General features: G+C 44.3%; 1 protein-coding gene across 4 annotated transcripts in view; it reads left to right on the forward strand.

Annotated features, from left to right (window-relative positions):
- Positions 1–9,622: 9,622 nt before the first annotated feature.
- PHLDB3 (pleckstrin homology like domain family B member 3) overlaps positions 9,623–25,029 on the forward strand; it is a 31,044-nt gene continuing 15,637 nt past the window's right edge. The window contains exons 1-4 of one of the 4 annotated variants that reach the window (XM_015889286.3): positions 9,623–9,948; positions 20,546–20,815; positions 22,027–22,158; positions 22,562–22,699. In XM_015889286.3, the coding sequence (XP_015744772.1) occupies positions 20,588–20,815; positions 22,027–22,158; positions 22,562–22,699 (498 nt within the window). In that variant the 5' untranslated portion in view covers positions 9,623–9,948; positions 20,546–20,587. Of the gene's footprint in view, positions 9,949–10,314; positions 10,339–18,928; positions 19,066–20,545; positions 20,816–22,026; positions 22,159–22,561; positions 22,700–25,029 lie in introns of those variants that run through there. The other 3 variants (XM_088139946.1, XM_088139945.1, XM_088139944.1) reach the window with 3 other exon arrangements.

Raw genomic sequence — 25,029 nt, forward strand, 5'->3', positions numbered from 1 at the left:
TTGCTATCCTCTTCTGATGTTTGCCTGTCGCTTTTCCTTCTAACAACGCAAGAACAGCAATACAATACTCCAACACTGTCTTTTCTTGCTGGTGGGATCCAGTCAATCTTGGCTGATGGTTGGGAAGATTCTGGTGAGGCTTCTAAATGACTTTCTCAAGAAAGTACTTCTGGAACTCATTTGGTGGACCTTCTCTACACTCCAAAGATCCTTACAAGGTGAATTTTTCGGGTGGGTGCATTCCAGTGCACAGGACATAATCCTGGTTGGTAGAGATGGGAGTTGCAAACCAACTCATCAGGAAGGAGCCCAGCGGGTTGGAGAAACATGTCTGGGAATGAGAAAGAAGGTTCAAGTGACCATCATACAAGGTGAGACTCCTGCTTGGGGAAAGACACTTAGGTTTGCCTATCACGTCCTGCCTTACTTGCTTCATTTTGACCTCATTATATATTTATTCTTGATTTTACTCTGCTGATTATGTTGGCCCTGGCAATGCGCTTGGCCATCAGCTTCCAGCCCCGTAACTTCATGCAGGAAAATTCAATTTTATTTTTGTAATTGTGCAATGAACAGATGGGTGAACAGAGGCCAGGACATCCTTCGGATTCAGAAGGAACATTTCTCCTTGTGCTGCTCCGACCGTATTCAGAGGCTGCTGGGAAAAGCAAGGCGGTTTATAGACAGTTTTTAAACTGTTTTTAAACGTAGAAGGGGGTGAGAGAAAGCTTCCTGTGCCCCACCTACCCCATTTTCCCAGCAGTTTCCCAAGGGAAATGGAAAAAAGACAGGTAAACAGGAGCATAAGTGGACAGGATCAGGCATGTTTTGATTTGGCAGCCCAGCCAGGCCCATGTGAGAGAAACTGGTTTTTCCCACAGACCAGACAGTGAGATTGTGCTGTGTTTGTGCAACTTTCCAAGGGTGGTCTCTCCATGGCAAAGCTGCAATGATGCTTTCCCACCATTTATTCGTACCCCTGGCCTGGGAACTCCAGCTGCAGTCGCTCTGTTGAAGCTAAGTGAAGGGCAGAAGGTGTGATCTGCTCCACCAGTGGAGGCTGTCCCATTTGAAATGGTAGAGGAGCCCTTCATTCCAAATTTCCCACCCTTGGAAGCTAATCGATCCCTACCACCTTCTAAAGAGAGGAGCCATCCCAAAAGGATGGACTGCATGTCCATGGCAACCTCAAACTGGGACATTACGTTAAGGAATATGTTAAACAACCATTGCCGCTTTGTTTTGACTATTTTAGCCACTCACTCATCATTACAACATGCTGATCCTGGTTACTGTATTAGTACAGTGAATTACTCCATGGCACGGGACCAGGTTATCTACAGAACCACCTTTCCCTGAGGGTATTTGCCTGTCCCACCAGAGTGGATAGGGTAGGCATGTTCCAGGTCCCTTTCATTAATGTCACCTTGTGGGTGCTCAGAAGTTGCAGCCCCTGCCCTATGGAGCACCCTCCCCTTTGAGATCCGTCAGGCCCCCACCCTTTTATCCTTCCAGAGAGAACTCAAGACCTCATCTTCCCCCAAGCGCTGGGATAGGGCGAGGTCAGGGTGCGATGAGAATGCGGTGGGTTGCATCAGGGAAGGGGGTTGTGGCACCAGTTTCTCTTTTTTTTTTAGTTTTACAGTGTGTGTGTGTGTGTGTGTGTTATGATTGTATATGTTGTTTTATTGGTTGTAAGCCACCCAGATTTGGTCTCAAGATGAGCAGCTGTACAAATGTTTTAAATAAATAAATAAGCCGGCCAGCCAGCAAGCCTATCATGTAAATCTGGGTTTGCAGAAGACACTGACTCCCAAATTAACCCAAGGGTTTGAGTTTGTACAACCTGCTCAGTCACAAAGGAAACAAGACTAATACTAGCTAACCTTAGCACGCTGTGTGAATGCAACTGCCTGGTTATTTGTGTTGTGTCAAGGCACCCTGGTTTTACACTACAGCCTAATCCTTGGTTTATTAGCTCAGCCCTAATTAGCTTGGTTGACACAACACACTAAGGCATAAAACCATGATTTACACACCAGAATGGCTGGCTCCCCACAGCATGTCACCCCAAAACGAATAACTTGCACAACGGTGTAGCAAAGATGTGAACTGAGCGCAAGTCTGTTGGCTACGGCTGCTTTTTCAGCCTTACTTGGAAATTGCAGTGCTGTGGTTGAAAGGGCTCTTCAGCACACGCAGCAAGGACTTCATGGCTGACTCACTGCCATTACCGTGATGCTGATTCCATTTCAAAAAGAAAGACCAGCCTTTACGTCTGATCAATCCCACTGGGATGGTGGGATCAGCCTTCTGTGAGTGGGGCGGGTTAGCCCAGCCTGCGAGAGGAAACTCTGCAAGGAATTGAAACACACTGTGTTGCCAGGCCCTGCATTCTCCCCCTGGGCCAAAGCAGAGGACTGAAATTGAAAGCAATTCATCTCAAAGATTGATACGGGGGAAAAACGTTTAAAAGGAGAAGTTCCTTTGAACTGAGCTCAACTCTTGGAGAGTTCTCAGACGTATCCAGGGAACTTCCTTGGAAACAATAAAAAAATGGGTGGCCTTCACTCTGAATCACAGCCCTTGGTGGTTTCCTATCTAAATCCCCTGCTTAGTGTTTCTAGATCGGTCAAAGTTGGTTAGTGGTGTTCTACCCCAGGTCTTATCCTTCAGCACCACTACTCATCTGGGTTGTTCGGTCCACGACCATTAGCTGAGAAGAGCAGGAGAACCTCCACGTGCAACATTTGCTCTTTGGAAGATGCAGCAGAAAGTTTCTTGGCCCTTAATGAACTTCATGGCGTGGGACGAGAGCAGATTTGAGCTCTTTGGGGGTTCCTGACTAGCGAGAGCCTCATAAATATTCAAGGATACTTCAGTGCATGCCAGACTGAGTCAGATTCCAACTAGGATCTTGGAAGAGAATAACAGGGTCATGTCTGCAAGGGCTTTAGATCCAATTAGCCTGAGGCCAAACACGTAGATTAATAAAAGATCAGGCACGAAGATGAGCTGATTGAGAAACGCTACCAAGGGAGAAGATACAGAAGATACTTCAGCTGGGTGTAACATATTTGCAGGACTGTTACTGGTTATTCTGGGGCACCTCTGGAGGGAAACCACAGTAAAAGAATGGAAAATATCATCGAGGCAGGAAACATGGGACCTTTGGGGTGGAATCGATAAAACAGGAGATGAACTCCCTTCCTGTGGCCACCTGTAGCTTTTTTCCACACTTGTCTCTCAATTTATTTTAAGCAGATCACCAGAAGAGCTCACTGGGAAAAATACTGATTTGGAATTATGCTAAGCCATATTTTGTCTGGTTCTAGCTTAGCATGTTGCGTAAATTCAGCCATTGGCATTTGTAAACAGTGTTTGGAGATTAGTATATTAGTGTTTCTCAACCTGGGCAACTCTAAGATGGGTGGACTTCAACTCCCAGAATTCCCCAGCCAGCATGCTGGCTGGGGAATTCTGGGAGTTGAAGTCCACCATCTTAGAGTTGCCCAGGTTGAGAAACACTGGTATATTATATCATCTATTAGCTAACAAGCATAGTTGAACTGGTCATGGCTTAAAGATGGGGGGGGCACCTCAAATGAATAAAAAGTAAAGAATATTCATAGGATGAATCTCTAGCCATGAGTTTATTTTTCCCCTGTTGTCCCATTAAAGATAACTGTTGGATAAAACTTACAGAGGTGTGACAGGAGCACAAGGAATGCTTCGAAGAGCTGTAGGCAGTCCTCAGACAACAGGTTGTACAAGTCTGACTTAAAGCGATGAGTAATCCAGGATTGTGTATGGTGGGAGGGGAGAAAGGTTTGCAGTGACGATATGCAGCAGGAAAGATTAGTGCCAAATTGCAAGGTCCTAAATGTGAGCAGCCTGATCTTTTAATATGAAACAAACTTATTTTGATTATTTCTTTTAATATTGTAGGTAAAGTTTAGCATTCTTTCTGCACATGTGTATATGCACGTGTAATTTCCAACGGAGAACTGAAGTTTCAATAGGGGAGAACATACACAACTCAGGGTTGAATTGTTGGCTTCTTGATGTTCTCTCGACTTGCTTTTCTTCTTGTATAGGTTGTCCTTGTTTAGCACCTGCTTCGTTTAGCAACCATGCACAGTTAAGACAGTGATGAAAAAGTAACTTTATGACCAATCCTCGCATTTACAATCTTCGCAGATCTGTAAAGCAAAGGAAAGCTGAAAGAAGATCATGAGCACAGTCATGGTTTCACTTAGTGACCGCTTCACTTAACAACTGAGTTGCCGGTTCCCATTGTGGCTGCTAAACGAGGACTCCCTGTAGACGTTTAATTACCAGGCTAGGTAGTATCGTTAGGGAACAAGGGAGAAAGGTTTTCAGCTGTTTACTTTTCTCCCCCATACCCTGATGATGGTACCTAGCCTGGCAATGAAACGTCTGCACGAAGGAAAACAAGTTCAGAGAATGCCAAGAACCCACCAGAGGCTTGAAGTGCTTCTCAACTCCATTTTCAGCCCAGCTAGGTGGCAGTACCTTACCAATTTTGTCTCATGGGAGACCACCAGGAATCCCATGTCTGTAGATCAGAAAGCTGAAAAAGTCTTCTGGAAGAAAGCAGTGGCAATAGAGCACTTCTATGTTCTTCACAATAAATTACTCAGAAGTGTTCATAAAGTCACTAGGAAGCAAGCTTGGTTAGAAGGAGACTTTTATCTTTTATTTAATCCCTTTCAGAGTTAATCCCAGAAGTATGAAGATGCCATTCACCAGACTAAAGATATTCATCTCTGGATCCTAGTTTGCACTGCCATTGGCCTTTCTCAGAGGCTAGAATGTAGTTCACCGTGGACTTCAAAAAAGGCTGCATTTCTTCAAAAGAGGATAGACTCTGGTGAGGAATTTCAGAGGACAGAAATGGACAGGGCGGAATAAAGTGGGATTAGCCAGGCAGTTTTGAAGAAACTCTGCAGGATTAGGCCAATGATCCACCTAATTCAGGATCTTGCATTCCTTTCAGGAAGTCAACAAACAGCAAACCACTTTTCAATGTTTGCTTTCTAGCCACTGGTGCTTTGTGGTTTACTGCTCACAGACACAGGAGACAGGACTGCCAGTTTTGGAAGTTAGTTAAGCTCCTAGCCATCGCAGTGTCTGGTGGCAGTGAGTTCCACAAGTTAAGTCTTACATGAAACGGTACAGTGGAGGTCTGTTCTCCTGCCCCTGAAGTGGGTTGAGGGCTATACGTGCATACAAAATAAAAGCTATGGTTTGTGTACAGCTGGCTTCAGGGACAGTTACTTTTTACTAACTGGGTTTGAGATGGTTTAGAACAGTGTTGTCCAAACTTGGCCACTTTAAGATGAGTGGACTTCAACTCCAGCCAGCCTGGGGAATTCTGGGAGTTGAAGTCCACTCATCTTAAAGTGGCCAAGTTTGGACAACACTGGTTTAGAACAGTGTTGGCAACTTTAAGATGTGTGGAATTCCCCAGCAAGATGGCTGGGGAATTCTTGCAGCTGAAGTCCACACATCTTCCAGTCGCCAAGGTTGAAAAACGCTGTTCTAAACCATCTCAAACCCAGTTAGTAAAAAGTATCTGTCCCTGGAGGCAACTGTACACAAAGGTGAGCTCAGTTCCCCTGATTTGTGGGAATTTCAGGCCATGTTCTGCCTCTGCCGTGAGGATTTTTCACAGCTGGCGCATCATGCACCCAGATTTGGAAGTGATAGAATGCATTGTTGTGACAGGAAGGAGTGGCTGCTCTTCCAGCTGGAACCAGACTGGGAGTTCTGGATTTTGTTCTTATCGCTGTCCCACAGGGCATTTGTCTACGGCACAGGAAAACAGGGTTGTTTTTCACATCCAGCAAATGCTGCAGAAGAAAGAAAGTTTGCGCAGCCTCCTGAATTTGCTGTGCTGTTTCACGCTGTAGCCTTCAGCCTTACCGATCGAAGATAAGATCAGCTTTTTCTCAACCTTGGCCGCTTGAAGATGTGTGGACTTCAGCTCCCAGAGTTCCCCAGCCAGCCACAGGAAAGCAGAGCAGACAAGAACGCCGATAGAAAGCCAATGCTTTCTATTGAATATACTCTAGGAAGCCACCTTCCAACGAACAGATCAGCTTCTGTTTCTCTAGCAATGTTTGTGTTGCTTTTTTTCTTGTCTTATTCCAGGGGCTTCCCTTTCAGGTTTGGAGAACTGAAGGGGACCCCCTCCCAGGGCTGCCTGTGGGGGAGGGGGGTCAAAAAAGTCAAGATGGCACCCATGGCTGTGCAGTCAAAGCCATTTTTCTGGGCAATCCCCATAGAAAGTACTTGGCCGAAATAGTCCGGACAAGAAGCACAACCAGGAGCACTAGCTCTATCTTATTGTAAGGTTACATTAAGACAATCTTGCAAGTCTGAAAGAATTCCTCCCCTCCTTTCCTTTTACTCTCTGGAAAACCAGGGAGGGTCCCTTCTGAGGCACTTCCTACGTCCTCCGTCCTGTGGGCTGAGACCTCTTTTGCATGACGGTTCTCCAGTCTGTGGCTCTCCCTCCTGTCTCCCAAGGTCATTCCCACATACCATTACCGACATGGATTACAAGGTCATGGTCACCATCTTGACTTTTTTGACCCCTTCCCCACAGACCTGCCCCCTCCCTCCCTCTGCTCCCTCGCTTCAGCCTATTCCCCATACTGCCATTCCTCCTTTTCACCATGGGTAGTGAAAAACCTGTTCCTTGCCCCGCTCCTTAATCTCATTCACGACCGGATCTTCCTAGTGCCAGATCTAAGAGCAAATATTATTTCAGTCCACTTAGCTCTTGGCAAAATGGTTGCGTCACGCAGAAGGGCAGGAGACGGAAGAAAAACGACTGCGCGCTTCAGGAAACGGATAAACATAGTTATGTTTTGAGGTTTAACAGATAGGTTTCCCTTTCTTGTGGAGTTGCCCAATAACAGCTCGTGCTACACAAACAGACACATACAGATACCATCAGTGAAATTTATTCAGCTTTTCCTGCACTATCCCATGGGGGTGTGTGTGCGAGAGATAATATAATATATTACAGTATGCCCTTTGGAATAAGCCTTCCCACCCCCAAAGTTCATTTGACCCCAAATTTTGCAAGTCCTTGAAGACACAGATGTGCCTGGCGGTTGGATAACCCTGTCAATGGGACTTCTCTTAACATGACGGTGGTTGTGTGGATTGAGTTAGATTATCCTTGGATGTCATTCTGCGATTATTGTGCTCTTATTTGGACTAATCAGCCCTTCAAGTAGACCTGGAAACAGACTCTACAGGAAGACTTTATTGCTCCAGTACAGCTTTTCTCAACCTTGGGAACTTTGGGTGCTGGGTGGGGAATTCTGGGAGTTGAAGTCCACACATCTCAAAGTTCCCGAGGTTGAGAAACACTGCATTAAGAGATAAAAGAGAAATGACATCTCAGTTCTCCAAAAGGGAATGTGAAAAAGCTCCAAATAATCCTGCTTTGATTCTCTATGGTATAAGAGGGGGCAGAGGGAATGCTGGCTGGGGAATTCTGGGAGTTGAAGTCCACAGATCTTAAAGTTGCCGAGGTTGAAAAACACTGGTGTAAGGTAAAACTCCTTGAGCTGTGAGGTGTTAGGGCAGTGTAGGAGAATATTAATATTATTATTAGTAATAATAATGATACAGAGAAAAAAAGGAAAGAGAAAGAATCAGTTAAGACTTCCAGGGTGGAGTCATTCTCCCTGCCACCTCCTGCCACAGGTACTTGTTATATGATAGCATAAATATGCATTTCCTCTATTATTAAGGCCTGAATAATATTTAATTATTAAGTAGAAATAATGGCTGCCAGTTGTGGGAAAAGAAGCATCTTGAATGGAGAAATGGGCCAAGTGGGAATCCCCTCTCCCTGCTGTTTTCCCTGCCAGTGCTTCTCAACCTTGGCAACTTTAAGATCTGTGGACTTCAACTCCCAGCATTCCCTAGCCAGCCATGATGGCTGGGGAATTCTGGGAGTTGAAGTCCCCAGATCTTAAAGTTGCCAAGGTTGAGAAGCACTGCTCCCTGCAAATGAAACCGCTTCTCTGCTGCTCCTACTGTGAAAATCTTCACTTGCTGCTGTTTGAATAATTTTGACAGATATGTTTTCTCGGGTCACCTTTGTGTCCATGAAGTCTCTGAGTGCACCTGAAGCCTGGCCCCTTTTCCCTGGCTGCATTCCCACAATGCCCTTAACCTGCTTCCTGAATTAACCAATGGAGCTTGCACAACCCCTGGCACCCTTAAAGAACCAGAGGACCTGGATTTGCACAACCAGACTCCCCGAGGTTAACATCAAGCAAGCTGAGCATGTTGGGCAAGGACAGCTGCTAGGTTTGGAAGAGAACGGAGGCCTTGGGTTGTGCAAACGCAACCCCTGTGTAAGATAGCTACGGAACAGGAAGCAGGCGGCAAGGCTTGATTTGGGTATAGCTCTAAATCAGGGGCAGCTTCTGTCTCTTTCCTTGGAAAATATAAGTGGAAGGAAGGACAGACTTCTTGTTTCTTCCTATACGGGTAGTCCTTGCTTAATGACCACAATAGGGACTGGAAAATTGGCTGTTAAGCAGGGTGGTTGTTAAGTGAATTGGACCCAATTTTATAATCTTTTTTGCAGCGGTCGTTAAGCAAGTCATTGTGGTCATTAAGCAAATCACACAGTCATTAAGCGAATCACGCATTCCCCATTGAATTTGCTTGGCAGAAGCCAGATGGGACAATTGCAAATGGCGATCACATGACCCAGGGATGTTGCAACCGTTGTAAGTGTGAACTGGTTGCCAAGCGCCCAGATTGTAATCACATGACTGCGGAGGTGCTGCGACAGTCATAACTTTGGGCAGTGGTCGTAAGTCACTTTTTTTAGCACCATTGTAACTTTGAATGGTCACTAAATGAATGGTTGTTAAGCAAGGACTACCTCTAAAGCACGGTCTTTGTCAGAGTTCAGACTTTACCTGGCTCTCTATTCCCGTTTGGATTTTCAGAGGTTCTCCTGGGGGCCTGTCTTTAATTCTCCAGCTCTGTTAACTTTAGATCAATGTTTTTCAAACCTGGCAACTTTAAGATTTACTTAATGTTTTATTTTTTATTTATTCATTTTATTATGTAGTTATTATTAAAATATTATTCAATAAGATTTATTTAAAATTTCATAATTTAAGCATGGCTGGCTGGGGAATTCTGGGAGTTGAAGTCCACCCATCTTAAAGTTGCTGAGGTTGAGAAACACTGCTTTAAATCCATCAATGGTGGGCAACTTTTGCCCTCACCCCCACCTCCGCCCCCAATATTGCTGGTTTAGAACTTCCAGCAGTGCAGTGCAGTGCAGTGCAGCAAGGCCAAGAGTGAAGCATGCTGGGAATTGTAGTTCAGCAATATCCAGTAACCTCCAGTTCCCCCACTATCTCCTTGACATAAAACCTCAGAAGTACTTGGACTTGTCTGCCAAAAAAATAAAAAATAACAATCAACCTTTGCACTCAGTTCTCCCCCGGCTTGCCAGCTTTGCCTGCTGAATTCCCGCCTGTCAAGCTGTCATTTCAGCAGCCACTTTTTCCTCTCCACGGCAGAGCAGAGGCCCTCCTGGTCTCTCCCTCCTTGCCATGGCAGAGATGGGATTTTCCTAGTTTCCCCCGTCCTTACAGAGCAGAGCTGTCCAGCCAGCTGGTTCCCTCTCCCCTCACCCCCCTCCTGGCACTCTGATGTCACAGGTTTTGTTTTTCCAAAGCAGGGTTGTAAAACTTGTTTGAACACCAGGAAGCCACGCGGGAGCTCCTGCAGGCTGACACTGCAGGCTGAGGCAGTGGGAGAAGCCAAGCCAGTCCAACTCTGAGCAGGAACGAGGAAAGGAAGGCACACGGGCAGGAGGGCTGGCCTCCAGTGGCCTGCAGGTTGTAAGAAACGTGCCCCCGCCACCAGGTGAGTGACAGCTGCCTATCACCCTGGGATGAGACCCCGATTAGACAGGGTGATGGTGACAGAAGCCAGGAGAGTAGTGGGGACGCAGACAGGGTGGAGGAGGAAAGGTGCAACACAGGAGCAGAAGGTAGGGGAGAAGGACTGAAGGAAAACAACCTCCCCAGGACCCCCCACCCCCTACCCCCAGTGGGGAAGCCAACTGAGGAGGAGAGCATCTGATTCGATTGGAAGGGAGGAGCTGGGTCCAGCGAGAGAAAGTAAATGCATGCTTTCTCCTTGGTTGAGACTGAGTAACACCCTGCTCAGAGGAAAGCCTCCAGCATCCCACCAAGAAACGGGACATCTGGCTTTGGACAATCTTGAGGGCAAGGCATGGAGATCATAGGAAAGGTCAGAGCTAATGACCTTGAATTCCTGGGAAACGGGCAGATTGTGTGGGGTTCATCCCCAGTGAAAGGAGGCAGAGAGTGAAGCGCTTGGTGGGTCTCCAAATCAGCTACTCTCTTCCCAGCAAGTCAGGTTCCTTGTGTGAGGGGTCAAGGTCTAAGGCAAGCCATACACGCCACATTTGTTCTTCTGGAATTTGAAATGGGGATTGTGGACTCACACTTTGACCAACGCTGGGCAAAGTGCATGCAAAGCTGGAACAAAACTTTCCCTCTGCAAAGGAGATTAAAGCGGTTGTGGGTTGCTTTGGGGTCTGGAAAGCGGAGGAAGGGGAATTAAAAGGGATTCTCACAAGGGGGAGGGTTAGAAGAGAGCTGCTCTGATGCTCGAGAAGGAAGTGTGTGCAAGTTGTGGCAAGGAAAGCTTTCAGGTTGGAGCAACGTTGCCTTTTCCTAGGCAGATTAGCATTGGCCTGGGCTCGTAGTATGATGTGAAGACAGGAAGTCGGTTGAAAAGGTGAAAGATCGAGAGTTCTGGCAGATAGGAGAAGGGAAGGTCATTCCATTGTACCCTAAAAGGTGGAGTTGGAGCCCAACCAGCATGAAATCTGTTCTGCTGGTCTGTACCGAGACGTGGTAGCCTTATTTTTAATGTGATGTCTGTAGGTTTCTCTCTTGCTCAACCGGCTTGAAAAAGAGCTGAGCAAAGCAGCTTATCCCAGCGGCCTGTTCGGGGTGCCGCAAGGATCTAAACCAGATGCTCCTGCTGTGGCAGAGACATCTCTGTTGCTAAATGGGATTTTGACGTCAGCGGAGTAATGCTCTTGCCACAAAAAATGTGCTTCAATTGCTTTCCGGCCCCGTCCGACAGACTTAGGGGAATTTACAGCACGTTGTTTATCCTCAGAACAACCCAGTTAGGACGATTAGGCCACCAAGGTCATTCATGGAGAGAGACTTGTGCCAAATCACAGAGATGAATCGTGGACTCCCACATTCAAGACCTGTTGCTTTGTTTGAGACGCTATGTAGATGGGGGTGTTCTAAGGCTGTCCCATTTGCCTGATAAATCAGTTTCACCCATATATATACACCTACACATGTACACAAGTTGTCTCTGACTGAATGGTGCAACAGATTTGACACAAGAAGTGGCATGATTTAGTTGGTGGGGGAGGAACTTTCCTCTGGTTCATGCCAAAGTGGTTGTTTAGCCTTCATTAGAGGTTTTGAAGCAGAAGATGGAGGACTGTCTCACGGGGTGATGTCCTGTCCTGATCAAGGTTGAGCTACAGCAGTGTTTCTCAACCTTGGCAACTTTCAGATGTGTGGACTTCAACTCCCAGAATTCCCCAGCCAGCATGGGTTAGGGTGGCTGGGGAATTCTGGCTGGGGAATTCTGGGAGCTGTAGTCCACACATCTGAAAGTTGCCAAGGTTGAGAAACATTGACTTAGACTATGATGTATAAAATTCCACTATGAGAAAACTCACATTCGCCTATACTCAAAGTACGAAAAACAGTGTGAAACAGGGAAGGAGACTTCCAAGAGATTGAAAATTCAGTGGGTCTCTTAATAGTAACTTATGCTGGCTGGGGAATTCTGGGAGGCTGGGGAATTCTGGAAGTTGAAGTCCACATATCTGAAAGTTGCCAAGGTTGAGAAACACTGAGCTAGAGATTATTCCATTTCTGTTTCCAGATCTTTAATTGACAACTGCTTGCTTGTGAAGAGGCATTCCTCTTCTCTTTCAAGCAGAGTGAATGCCTCTTCCCAGACAATATCGACTGCGACAAAGACCTGCCTCTCAGAACAATTATTTTTATTTCTATGTATAGCTGCACAGATTTTATGACCGAGGAATCTCTGAATTAAAGCTATATGATTAATATCTGGATTTGTTTAATTAGGTAACCTTCTTGATGAGGAAGGTATGGGTTTATTCACTCTTGATTAGATTCTCGGGCAAGACATTATAAGAATAAATTATAAGGTGGGGCTGTGGACTTTGAACTTCCTAAAACAAGTTAAAAGTTTTTTGAGATTTCATCAGAGAGCAATGGACGAAACTCCTATGCACAAATGTCCTGAGTGTTAAGGTGGGCTTCTCTTCTTCAAAGATCCTGCAAGATGACTTCCTGGGCTAAAGTGAGCAAATACAGAAAAAGAAAGTGGTACCTAGGGCTGCCAAATATTTAATTCACTCCTGCTCCTCAGCAACAGCTATAACTGCTGAGGTGTATGGGCCCAAATGGTGCAGTTAGTCATCTTGTAATAAAAAGCTGCATTAATTTAGACACCACAGATAGCCTACACTGAATATTCCCACTAAGGTTGGCACCATACCGAGCCGATGCTGCAGACAAGACTGTTTTTTGGATTTAATCTGCTGTGGGTGAATGTGTATATCTTCCCCTTGCTTTTAAAAATGCTAATGATTAAATAAAACAAATAACAATAAAAGGCAAAGGAATCCATATGTATACATAAAATAAGTTTTACACTGAAGCAAAGGTTGAAGTGAAAATATGATCATAAAAAAATAAAACAATACAGAAGGAAGGAAGGAAGGAAGGAAGGAAGGAAGGAAGGAAGGAAGGAAGCTTATAGATAAAAGCATTCTAGTAGTCCTCCTCTCTCCTCTCCTCTCCTCTCCTCTCCTCTCCTCTCCTCTCCTCTCCTCTCCTCTTTTGGTTCATTTTAATGATTTTTTAAAATGGTTTCTCTTTTTCTTCCAAAACCATATTCTAAACGCCTTAGCTTGTCTTGCTGTGGGATACGGTATATACAGGGAATCCCTTGGTTAAGAGCGCCTGGGTTACAGACAACCCAGTTAAGAACGGAGCCTATTGTAGCAAAATTCATTGTGTTAAACACACAATGATTTGAGCTATACACAATGGATTGAGTTCATTACACAATGTTACTTATGCAGTATTATACAATAATACCATTCTGGCTTACATACACATTCAACTTAAGGACTGACCTTAGGAATGGAACTTGTTCTTAAACTGGGGACTACCTGTAGAAGGGAACCATTCCTGCCTGAATTTAGTTAGGCTTCAGCAGACAATTTTTCCATTGCTTTGTACTGTATTGTTCTCCAATTTCAGTCTCCCAATCTTGTATTGTCAGCAAGGTGGGTGTGCGTGTGTATGTCTTAATGGCCTTATCCTATCTCTGATTGTTCTGAACCCGCCTTAACAGGGAAAGGAAGAAAGAAAACTCTCATGAGAATAACCTTCTGGAGATGATGAGCCACCAGCCTCACCTGTCACCTCCCTTTAGTTTCTTAATCAAAGGGACTGATGTTCTTGGCCACTGAGTTTTCACTACCACACTTTTGCTAGTGGGTAGAATCATAAGGGTGGGTGGCAGCATAAGAGATCAACTAACCCAGTGTTTTTCAACTCTGGCAAGTTGAAGATGGGAATTCTGGGAGTTGAAGTCCATCCATCTTCAACTTGCCAAGGTTGAAAAACACTGATCTTACCCATCCCACACCCTGTTTAGGAAGTCAGCTCCTTCCCTGGCAGGCAGTCTTGCTTAAAGAAATTGAGACTTGGCCAAACCTTTCTATGTTTAATCTTCTCATTTCTATCCACCTTTTTTCTGAACTCAAGAGGGCAGGTCTGAAGGTTCTGGAAAGTCTGCCTGGTGAAGATCTGGTTCACCCACGGGGAGTGGCTTTTATTTGTAAATGCCCATCTATGCATTTACATGCCTCTTGCAAATCTTATGCAAATCCATATCCTCTTTGGTCATTTCAGGAGCTTTTGTTTTGTCTCAAGTAAAAGCCGCTCTTTATTTGCAGAGCAGGACATCTAGCGTCTATGTTTTTCAAGTACTCTCTTCCAACTCCCTTTGTCTTGGTTTCCAGTTCCAAAACCAAAACTGAAATGACAACCGTTTCTGGGCGAGGCAGAGCGCTGACAAAGGAGCTTGCATGAAATGATGAATCTCTCAGTGTTTATCTGGCCATGCGGGGAAGGCAGCGATGCAAAGATGATGCGTATAATATAAATATAAAAAATAGTCGATAAAGGTGACAGAAACTCAGATATTTTTATGGATTCAAATTCTGGGTTCAAAAGGCAGCGGTCACATGATATAATTAATTTGGGGACAAATGAATCCATAGTCTAGGTCAGTGTTTCTCAACCTTGGCAAGTTGAAGATGGGTGGACTTCAACTCCCAGGATTCCCCAGCCAGCAGGCTGGCTGGGGAATTCTGGGAGTCGAAGTCCACCCATCTTCAACTTGCCAAGGTTGAAAACCACTGGGTTAGATGATCTCTTACGCTGCAACCCACTCTTATGATTTGACCCACTGGCAAAAGTGTTGGCTGGGGAATCCTGGGAGTTGAAGTCCACACATCTTAAAGTTGCTAAGGTTGAGAAACACTGGTCCAGGTTCACACAATATAGTACATTGACTCAGTTAGCCCAACATGCTTAGCTGGGCCTAAATTTAGCTGGGTGAGCATGTCACGCATTCCCACCGACTCCTGTTCAACACTAGGGGTTAGAGGGAATTAGGTTTAGATCTGATACACCCAACTAGCTTGCCCCAGTGTGTGCATAGGACATCAACCATTTCTCGAAAGAGGAATGCACGCCATCTTCTCTTCACCCCCAGTCCACCAGAAGGGCAACCTCAGCGCATTTTTCCTCCTATGCCTCAAAGGTTGTGTCCGCCTGACCTGTGCTGGTGCCAGGAGTGGTGTTCAGTTGCCCACTGCCCTTTGTTTCATTGTTGGCAAACACTTCCTCTCCCACTGGCTATGGTACACGGTGGCTAGAAAGCTCCCATCTCTTGGCTTGCTGGTAGTTGTCCTCCACGGCCATACAAGTTCACCAGTGGGATGGGGAAAGGCTGGGCATTTGGTTTTTTTTGTTTTTCACAAGTCCACAGATGGAACAGTGAAACATCAGATGTGTCTCACTCTCTTTTAAGAAGCTCATGCTGATTATCTCCTCCTCCTTCTCTGGTCCACCCAGAGGTGTCCACAGGGTGTTGTCAAAAAGGTCAAGTGGTGATTGCAATGTAGAGTGCATTGCACAGAAAAAACAGGCACAGCTTCACCTGCACCATCACAGTTGCCATCTTGACTTGTTTGACCATAGCCTACAGACACCCTTGGATCCACTGGTGGATGCTCCAGGCAGGAAGATGTGAAATACCAGGAGGAGTCAATGGTGAGGACTCATACAAAAGATGTATCAATGAAAACCATGCAACCTGAAACACCCACCTATAAATGGAAAGCAATTAATGCTTGCTTTCCTAGAATGGGTGGGAAGGGTAGAAGCAAGGGAATCCACCAATCAGGGGCCATGTAAATGTGTCAGGTTACCGCAGGAGCAAAGCAAAAGAAGAGGTTGAAATCCATAAAGGGATTTCTTAAGCTAGTTTCATTCATTCATTCATTCATTCATTCATTCATTCATTCATTCATTCATTCATTCATTCATTCATTTACCCCCAGGAGTCAAGCAGCTAAAAACTACAACACAGAAAAACCCTTAACCCAGAATGTCCTGAGTTTATCTGAGTGAGACACCCCTTTCTCAGTCTCATTGTACCAGTGGGCACAAGAGGGTTAACCCTTTCTTCCAGCTGCTGACACAGAGAACAAGTCCTAGAATAGGCGTAGAAACATGGAGTCTCTCTGGGAATTCTTTTTCACTGTTTTGCTTTTTGTGGTCCATCCCTCCACTGCTAAATGGGGAATGGAAAACAGCTAGAAAGGAATGAATAGGAAATCCTCTCCCATCTCTGTCTCTTGGAGGCCCCAGTCTGATCAGGGTATTGCAACATATTTTTAGTTTTGGTTTTGTAATACAGTATTAACAAAATTGCAGGTAGGAACAGCCTCTAAGTCACTTTTGGGGTGACTGGATTCCTTAGGAAGGTGGCTACTCCCTGTTTGACGGGTGTTCATCACTGTGTGCTTCTGGCACACTGGAGAAGTATTTGTCTGAGGAAATGGTTGACTTCCTCAACCATCAACTGTTCAGTCATAAACTAGTCAAAAGGTCTGGGTTTGCACAACACATCAAACCATAAAGTACTAACTTGTTTAAAACAAGCCAAGTTTCAAATGGGTTACCACTGAGTCTTTAAAAACTCAGTATTGTGCACGCACTGCCTTGGCACACTTCAGAGTGGGCCAAGCCCTGATCTTTTTGAACTCTGCTTTGTTGAATAAACCATAATTGTCTGAATTAATACATGACACTGAGCCTCAAACCTTGGGTTACAAACCACAGTGCCTGGTCCGTACAACCTGCTAAGTCGAAATCAAAAGTCTCCATCCTGTTCCACAGATCTTCATGTTGGAAACTCCTAATTGGCACCCAAAGCGATAGTGGTCTCTGGATGAAAATTAAAATGGCATGAAGGCCTACATTAAATGTCCTAATGGTTTTTCTTTCTGGTTATACACAAGTTGGCTGTCTGTTTCTGCTGATCTTCGGGCTCTTCTCAGTCTGTTTGTTGGTATCTGTGGAAAACACTGATGTTGTTATTATTTCTGTCCCACATGAAGGCATCTCAAGTGGAAAGAAACAAGCTGGGGGTGATAACAAGAGCGAAACATGTGCGCTCTTCAAGTGAGGTTCATTGTCCCTTAGTAGATTCTTAGACGACAATTTCTGGAATGTCCTAAGCTCTAACCTCATGTCTGCAGATGCCAAGTGGATGCTGAATATGCATGTTGTATACTGGCTAGTGTTATACTGTTAAGATAGGAGTGCAAAAGCAGTGTGATCCAGGAGACCACACCAGCATACTTTCTGTGACCTCCAAGATCAGCTGCCAAGTGGGGGGAGCCAAAACTTTGCAGCTTTGTTTGAATTTGGTGGGACGGTTTAAGGGCCAAAATAAGTGTTTTAAGACTTAGAGATGCCAGGGTGGCATAGTGGTGAAGGTGCTGGACCTGGAGCAGAGAGACCCAGGTTTTAGTTCATCCTCAGCCACAGAAGCTCCTTGCATGACTTTGAGCTGGTCATTCCATCTCGATCCAACAGCCAGGGTGGGGTGGTGGTGAAGTTGCTGAGCTAAGAGTGGAAAGATCCAAGTTCTAATCCCTCTTCAGCCACAGAAGCTGCTGGGGGGACTTCAGACCCTCTTAGCCCAATCTGTTCACCAGGGTTGTTGCTATGAAAAAAAATGGAGGAAGGAGTGTTAGGTATGGCTTGAAGGAAAGATGGAATATAAATCAGGTAACTAAAATCAATGTTGTCCCTTAAAATTCCTGATCACCCTCCTCCCCTTTCTCCTCAAGCTGACCCTGGCCCCACTCACTTTTGGAGAACAGCTCTCAATCTGTGGAAATTGTGTACCTCTTCTCCAGGACATGGAGTTCACAACTGTTTTTGGGTCATGGCTTCCCCTTGGTTTCTGAATGCTACACTGGAGCCACATTCCTGCAAGTCTTGGATAGCACTAGATAACAACAAAATTCAGTTTCATTCCCATTGATATGTATTTCCAATATGATTACCCTTCAATCATTTCCCGCTTCTGTCATGTTAAAAATAACAGCAGGGGTAACTACCTTTGCAAGTCTCCCCAAGACAGGGGAGGGTTCAGAAAAGTCAAGATGGTGGCAATGACTGTGTGATCAAAGCTGTGGCCCTTTTTTGACCCCCCCTCAACTGCCCTGGTCTAGGATCAAGCCACTTTGCCTTGGCAAGTGGAAAGGTGGAGTCAACAAGGTGTGGAGAAATGGAAAAGGAAGACGCGTTGGGGCCTGTTAGTAACATAAAATCAGTGTATGGATTCCTTTGAGAAACATCTTTACTGATCATCTACTTCCTAGTAACTTATGAATGTTTTGCCCACTTAGGAAAAGCAGATGTTGTGATCATGTGCTACAATGGGACAAGAGGGAGACACTGGAAACGGGCACTCTTAGAGGTGGTAGAGTGGAAAATGATTCGAAATGATCCATTATAATATAGTCATATTAATCATAAGGAAGATAGAAATGGGCCAGACTTCATCTTTTGAGCAAAATAACTATGTTCAACTGCCTGACTCAGTACGCCATGCAGGATGGAAAAGAGCAATTCTTCCAGATTTCAAAATGTTGCTCGGCTGGTTTTGTTCAAGACTAGCATAATTTTAGGGAAGGAGATGCCTATTTGCCAAAGATGTATAAATAAACCGTGTGTCACATTGTGGGACAGAATTCGAACCAGATTTAGGATTTTAAAAATGTGCAACTGACACCAGCAGGAAATAGTCCCATTTGTCTAAACCTGGGATTATCGTTTTAAAATATATACACATCAGAACCATAAACAAGCAATAATTTATGAGTTCACCTAAAATCAAATTAAGCCTCCTTGTTTCAACAAGAAAATTCTCCTGCGGACTGTGGTTTGGATTTTTATTTTATATTGTGTGTGAGATGCTGACATTTATTACTCTTATTTATTTAATCCACATGTACGCTACTTAATAACTGCAGTTCTCTGGGTGGTATCCAATATATTTTTGTGCCGTTGTGTCACCAGCATGACATGTACTGTGCCGTCTGGCTTAAGCAGGTGAGGGTGAAGAAATCCACATTGCCCTGAGCAATGCGTGAGTAACTGCCATTGTTAGCCCGCTGATGGCCTTGAGCAAGGTGTTATCTTTTCTCCTCCTGAAGTCAAAAGACCTAGGATCAGTTCACCAAGCATGGTGGTCTTCACAATGCAGTTGTAGCTGCTTGAGGTAAGAGATGACCTTCCCCATGCTTTTTATTTCTCTCAAGTGGTGGAAGAACCTCATAATTCAGCGAGGAGGGCATGAAGAGGTATCATTGGCTTTTGGTGTGATAGAAGAATTCAATTTGGGCCCTACAACACATCCTAAGATCTATTGTCCCATCAGGAGGAAATAAAGGTGACTGGATTGTTCAAAGCCAGAGGAGCAACTTGGGCAGATAGCTCACGGTTTTTAGAGAAGTGCTCTGTTCCTTTGTAGCTGCCGGTGCCAGCTCGCATCCCACAGCTGGACAGATTTATTTGCCTACCATTTATTAATCTAATTAATGGTTCTGTTCTGTTCTGGGTTTTTTTTTTTTTTTGTGCTGAGATGTTTCTGTGTGCAAAGGGCGTTTCTGCTCAGAAGACTAGACTCCTGAGAATGTTAGAACTAGTTCCTCACCTGTATATTTATTTAAGACTTTAAAAAAGTGTCCACGGAGGGGGGAAGCAGGGAAGTGTGACATAAACACAACACCAGCATGCTGACTTTAACATATAAGCCCCTGAGGGTTTGGGGTTGACTTGATAATAACTGGTTTTGAACAGTTCAAGCTTCTTTCCATTCACATGGAGTATTTCAATCATGTCCAACTTTTCACGTTCGTTTTTCTGTTTGGGAATTAGAATATTTGAACTCCACCTTAGGGACCTCAGAAGAATTAGCTACAGGGCAAATAACAATTTCAGAAGAACATTAAAAAAATAACAATTTTTTTAAAAAAATAACACAAGAGTGAAAGAGACAAAAGAATAACATTCGTGATTCAACTCATAGGAACAGCAGATTAAGCGCACACATTGTATACACACAATTTTGACAGATTATGCAGCCCAGAATGTACTTAGCACAATGCTGGAATAGGCGATCAGGAATTCTATCTAGGTGGGAACATTTCTTGTTGACTAGTAACTGATTTGTGGACTTAACTCAGAAGATTGGACTAGATAGACCACTGGTGGGAAATTTGCCATATTCCAGATGTTAATGAACATCTGGAACCCAAGAACCCCAGCTGGCTTGTCCCACAATGTGGGAATTGTAGTCGACCAACATATCAGGTGTTGGTTCCTAGTATACAACTGAAGTAATTCCTTTTCCAAGCAGGATTGTCCCAGAGACTCCTTAATTAGATTTAATGAGAAGAAAAGGCTGGAATTAGAAGAATCCCAGCAATGCTTGGGATTGTATATTTATTTATTGTTTTTAATGAGTTGTGAGCAGCCCAGAGTCCCCCATTGGGGGGAGATGGTGGGGACAAATGTAATAAATAAATAAATAAACAAACAAACAAACAAACAAACACAATCTTTCCCTACCTATGACCGATATATCTCCAATATATATCAGGGTGGAGTCTTCCTCATTTCCCTTTTCTTTTTACTGCCATTCTGTCAAACTCTTCCTACATTTACAACAGAACTGCCTCTGTTCTTTACAACTGCAGGGCACCAGGACCATGCGCTCTTGAATAGTGAGCCCCAAAGCTATGGGGGTGTTCAACCAAGCAGAGGTGGTTCATCCAGCTGCCTTGGAAAAGGATCGACTTCTGGATGAGCGGAAATGGAGTCAGTCACCAGATTGCGAGGGTTCCCCAGCTCAGAGCAGTACCGAAGCAGATTCCCTTTCTTCTGAAAACGACTCCCAACCAGGGAGCCATTCCAGTGGCTGCACAGAAGATGACGAGGCCAGTAGTACGGAGAGCGCCCAAAATGGGGTGAGTATTGTCACCAAGTGCCTAAGGAGCTCTTCACCCTTGTGGCCCAAGTAGACTTTGAACCACTTCACTGATTAAGTGGAACAAAGGCTTTTCTTAATGTTAAGCCACACAGAGCTGGCAGAACCAAGGAAGCAAGCATGACGCGGTGTTAATCTGGGGTAAATACAGTATCTTGAAAAGTGTAAGAATAAATTCCCAGCCTCAGTTACAGCGAGTTAATTAAGCCAGTGTCTTTTGGGAATGCTTTCTTTCCCCATTTCTCATGTTGGGGCTGCATTGTCTCTTCTCGGGTAACCCAAATGCCTGATCCCCTGCTTTCCCACAGTCTTTTACACTTAAAAAGCAAATGAGTATCCTAGCTTTAAGAATTTACTATCCAGGTTTAAGCTGAAGCTGCCTGCACTTATAAAGGCTGGGAGTTATGTGGGCTACATATGATCTCATTACTAGAGACAATAAATGTTCTGCCATCTGTAGCATTCCCTTAGTTTATGTTGGGAGTTGGGCAATTGAGTCCATGTTCTGTCCTGGGATTCCTCCAAAGGACCTGTTAGCTCACTCTGGAAACAAACAAAGAATTCTTCCTTTTCTTAACCCTAAACTCTACTCCTCATCTTGTCATAGTTTAAATAACCAATAAAAACATATCTGTTCTGAGCTAACATTGTCTTGGGTGGTGATGCCCTTTTTAAAAACTGTGTTTGCAATTTTTATGCCATTTCAAGAAATATAGTAGAATGATAGCAACAGCTTTCTTAATGAAAGCAAGGCCCACAGCGGGATGCAAGCTTTCTTGCTGGTGGTGTGTGCAACTTCTGATTCTTTTTTAAAATACATTTTTAAAGAATACTTTAGGGAAAAAATGCAAACAGAAAAGGAAGAACAACAACCAAAAAAGAGGGTGGAAGAGAGATAAGATACAAGTAAAAAAAAAAAAGGATTTACACATGTTGAAATTATAATTTTTCAGTATATCATTAATTGATCGTAAATATTATATTATTTTAAAAAGCTAACTATCACTGTTAAACTCTGAATGGAATATAAATGTCAGAAACCAAGTTGAGGACAATATGGACCATCCCATGAACATGTAAACTATGATAAGTTGTGTCCATACTGCTAAAAGTCTTTTCTAATGTAGGAAGTCTTTTATAACTGCAATACGAAGGCTGGCAACTTCTGATTCTACCTTATTCTCTTCCCAGTATGAGGGTCCCTGTAATGGAAGTACTGGTTGTCATCTGAAAGGGGAGCAGCACATGGGTCTGAGCAAAATCTCAGCTCTTGAAAACCGGATCAAGGAACTGCATCATCAGAAGAAAGAGTTGAACATAGAGGTACACCTTAGCTTATTCAGTCCCCTCCCTGCATCATGAGATTGTTGGTTGGACAACAATCAGCACCTGTAAAACCAGTGTTGAGAGGAGGACCACACCCAAGCAATTGAGGAAGAACAGAGGGACATTAGAGGGACACAGATAGCAGGGCTTGTTTGCTCCATTGGACAGGAAATCTCCATCACCCAGGGCTGAAGGTGCTCACATCAATGTAGGAGCCATTTTCTAGGCAAGAGATTTGGATGTTGACATTCTTGGATTCTTCTAGATCCTGTTTCTAGGCTTCAGTTTGCACCTCTGCACCTCCCCGTGGCTGTGTTGACATTGCATCAGTCAACACATCTGGGCATGTCAAGATGTTTTGGCACCGTTCTCCTGAACTGTCTCCTCCTCTTCTTGGCAGATGGACCTGGAAGGTGCCTTGTTGGAAGGGGAACTGAAGGAAGAGAGGCAGGAGCTAAGGCGGGAGGAGGCGCGGCTGCAGGAACTTCAAGGGCGTCTCATTGAGACGGAGCTTAGATGCCATGACGAACGGGAGAAGGTGAGCGGCTGCTCTTTGGCAGTTTTCTTATGATTTTTCCAAAACTCTCTAGTTGCACTTTCAGTTCTGGACTGGATCAGGACATCTGGCTGCTTGAAGCCAGTCATAATATGTCCTCTCCCAATTCCATAAATAGAAGTCGATTGGGCTGGTAGATGAATCTCGCTTCAGAACGAGTTGCAGGACAGGATGGTTGCGCAGAAGAGGCAGAGCAGGAGGCAAAATGCCCGCAGCTCAATCGTCTAGCACCATCACTGTCCCTGAGCATCACTTGCCTAAGACAGCTGCCTCCCTTTCCTTAACTTTAGGACCGGCTTGAAGGTATTTATTCCTTTGTCTTGAGTTTCAGTACTATGTCACGCACAGCTCTCCAACTGCCAGTGGATGAAATAGGAGAAGCAGTCCCACAGCTCCTATCCCATCTTCCCCCGGGGCTCAGGATGTGGGAATTTAAAACGAAGAGACTGGTGGCTGAAAAGTTAGCAAAGTTATTTCTACTAAACTGCCATGCTGGCTGGGGAGAATGGGACTCCGCTCATCTGGAGGGCTTCAAGCTGCTGGAGGCGAAAGACTTAGTTGCGTGATTTCTGTCCCCCTTTCTAAGGTCACTGTCCAGCTGGACTGAAAGTTAACATTTTATGCTTTAATATCCCTGTTGATCTCTTGTCTCAGCCTGTTTGTTTTCCTTCCCTTCTTCAATTCTACCCTTTGGCTTCCTTAATTCCCTCTTATCGGAAAGTCTGTTGATATTTTACCTCTGTCCTCATAATGTCCCAGACAAATGGCTATCCAAACTTTGCTGGAAAATTTCTGGTGGTAGAACAGCTTGCGTCCTGGAATGGTGGGGGCTCCATTACTGGATGTTTTCAAGGACAGATTGGACCACCATTCGTCTGGAATGGTATGAGGATTCCTACATGGGCAGGAAGTAGACCAGAAGTCCTCCCAAGGCTTTTTGAATCTTATGTTTGTATGATTTAATCATCTAAGAATCACCGAAGGCTGACTTGGTTGCGTGCATTGCTAGCTTGTTTCCCCCCACAGCTCTATAGTGGTGAGCCCTACCAGATAGACCAGACCAGGATCCAACTCCACAGGAAGGCTAGGACAACTTTTACTGAGAGTGGCTGCAATAACAGTCTTGCAAGTCTGATTGAACTGTGCCTTCTTATATTCCTGTGAACTAGGGAGGTGTCTGTCTGAGTCTCTTCTGCATGTTTTCTGTTTGTTTTGAACTTAAGATATGTTTTTCCCTTTGTCATTTTGGTAATGGAGCTCACAAATCTCCATCAAGGTCATCTTTCTTACTTTCTACAATAGTGTCCGTCACAATATAAGTTTTTAAAGAGCAGATATAAAATACAGCTGGGGATTCTGGCTTCTGAATGCCTGCAGACACATCCATCCATCCATCCCCCATTCCCTATTTACATTTCCTTTCTCTCATTTTGCACGTTATAAATATGCAATCTAGCTTGGTGAAATAGAGACAGGAATAAAAGAAAGGAGACTTATGCCAGGAAGTAAGTTAGAAGTTTTAGTAACTTTCTCCAGCAAGAACAGGACAGGAACAGGGAAATTCCAGATTCCACTAAGATCCTACCAAGTCCAGCACCACCTAGTGACGAAACTATGGAATGACACCGTCCATACCAGGAGGAAACCTTGCTTCTGGATGAATTCCACTCAGCTGTTTTCTTCTACTTCATCTTTATCAATTGCTAGAACTACTTGCCACTTGCATGCTTGGGTCATCCCTGACCTTAAAAGTCATACAAAACCATGCATTTGCTATTTTAAAAACCAATGTTCATCTCCACAGGGGGAAAAAAAAAGAATGAATGAATGATCAGGGGATAGAAAAAACACTCCTCTGTCCCCTTGAAAATCTACTGCTTATTCAAATAAGTAAATAAATAAATAAACCATTTATTTATTGTATTCAATTTGTATTATTTAGTTTAAATGTTAAAGTAACTGGATCATCTTGGGATGAAGAACTCATGGTCCTCCAAAGGTTGATCCGTTGGAATTCTCAGCTTCTTCCATCCTTGGCCAAGATGCATAGGGTTCCTGGGAATCAGAGTTCAGCAACATCTAAAGAGCTTCTCCATTCTTGGGATAAATAGTCCAGCTAATGAAACATCAGCTTTCCCTATTTCTATCAGTCTTGTTATTCTGCATGCAGCCAATGTAAAAAGGTCAACGTATAAACAGGACAAAGTCCCTGTCCTTCTGACTCAGCTAGAATTGTTCATACTTTCTCCCAGAATCCTTTCCCCATCCTCTTTATTGGTCAGTGCTTTCTGACCTCTGCCTGCTGAACCTGC

The sequence above is a fragment of the Python bivittatus genome, unplaced genomic scaffold (genome assembly GCF_059951505.1).
Source record: "Python bivittatus isolate LINGU-HERP-01145 unplaced genomic scaffold, Pbiv_v1 ctg000310_np1212, whole genome shotgun sequence".
Taxonomy (NCBI): Eukaryota; Metazoa; Chordata; class Lepidosauria; order Squamata; family Pythonidae; genus Python; species Python bivittatus.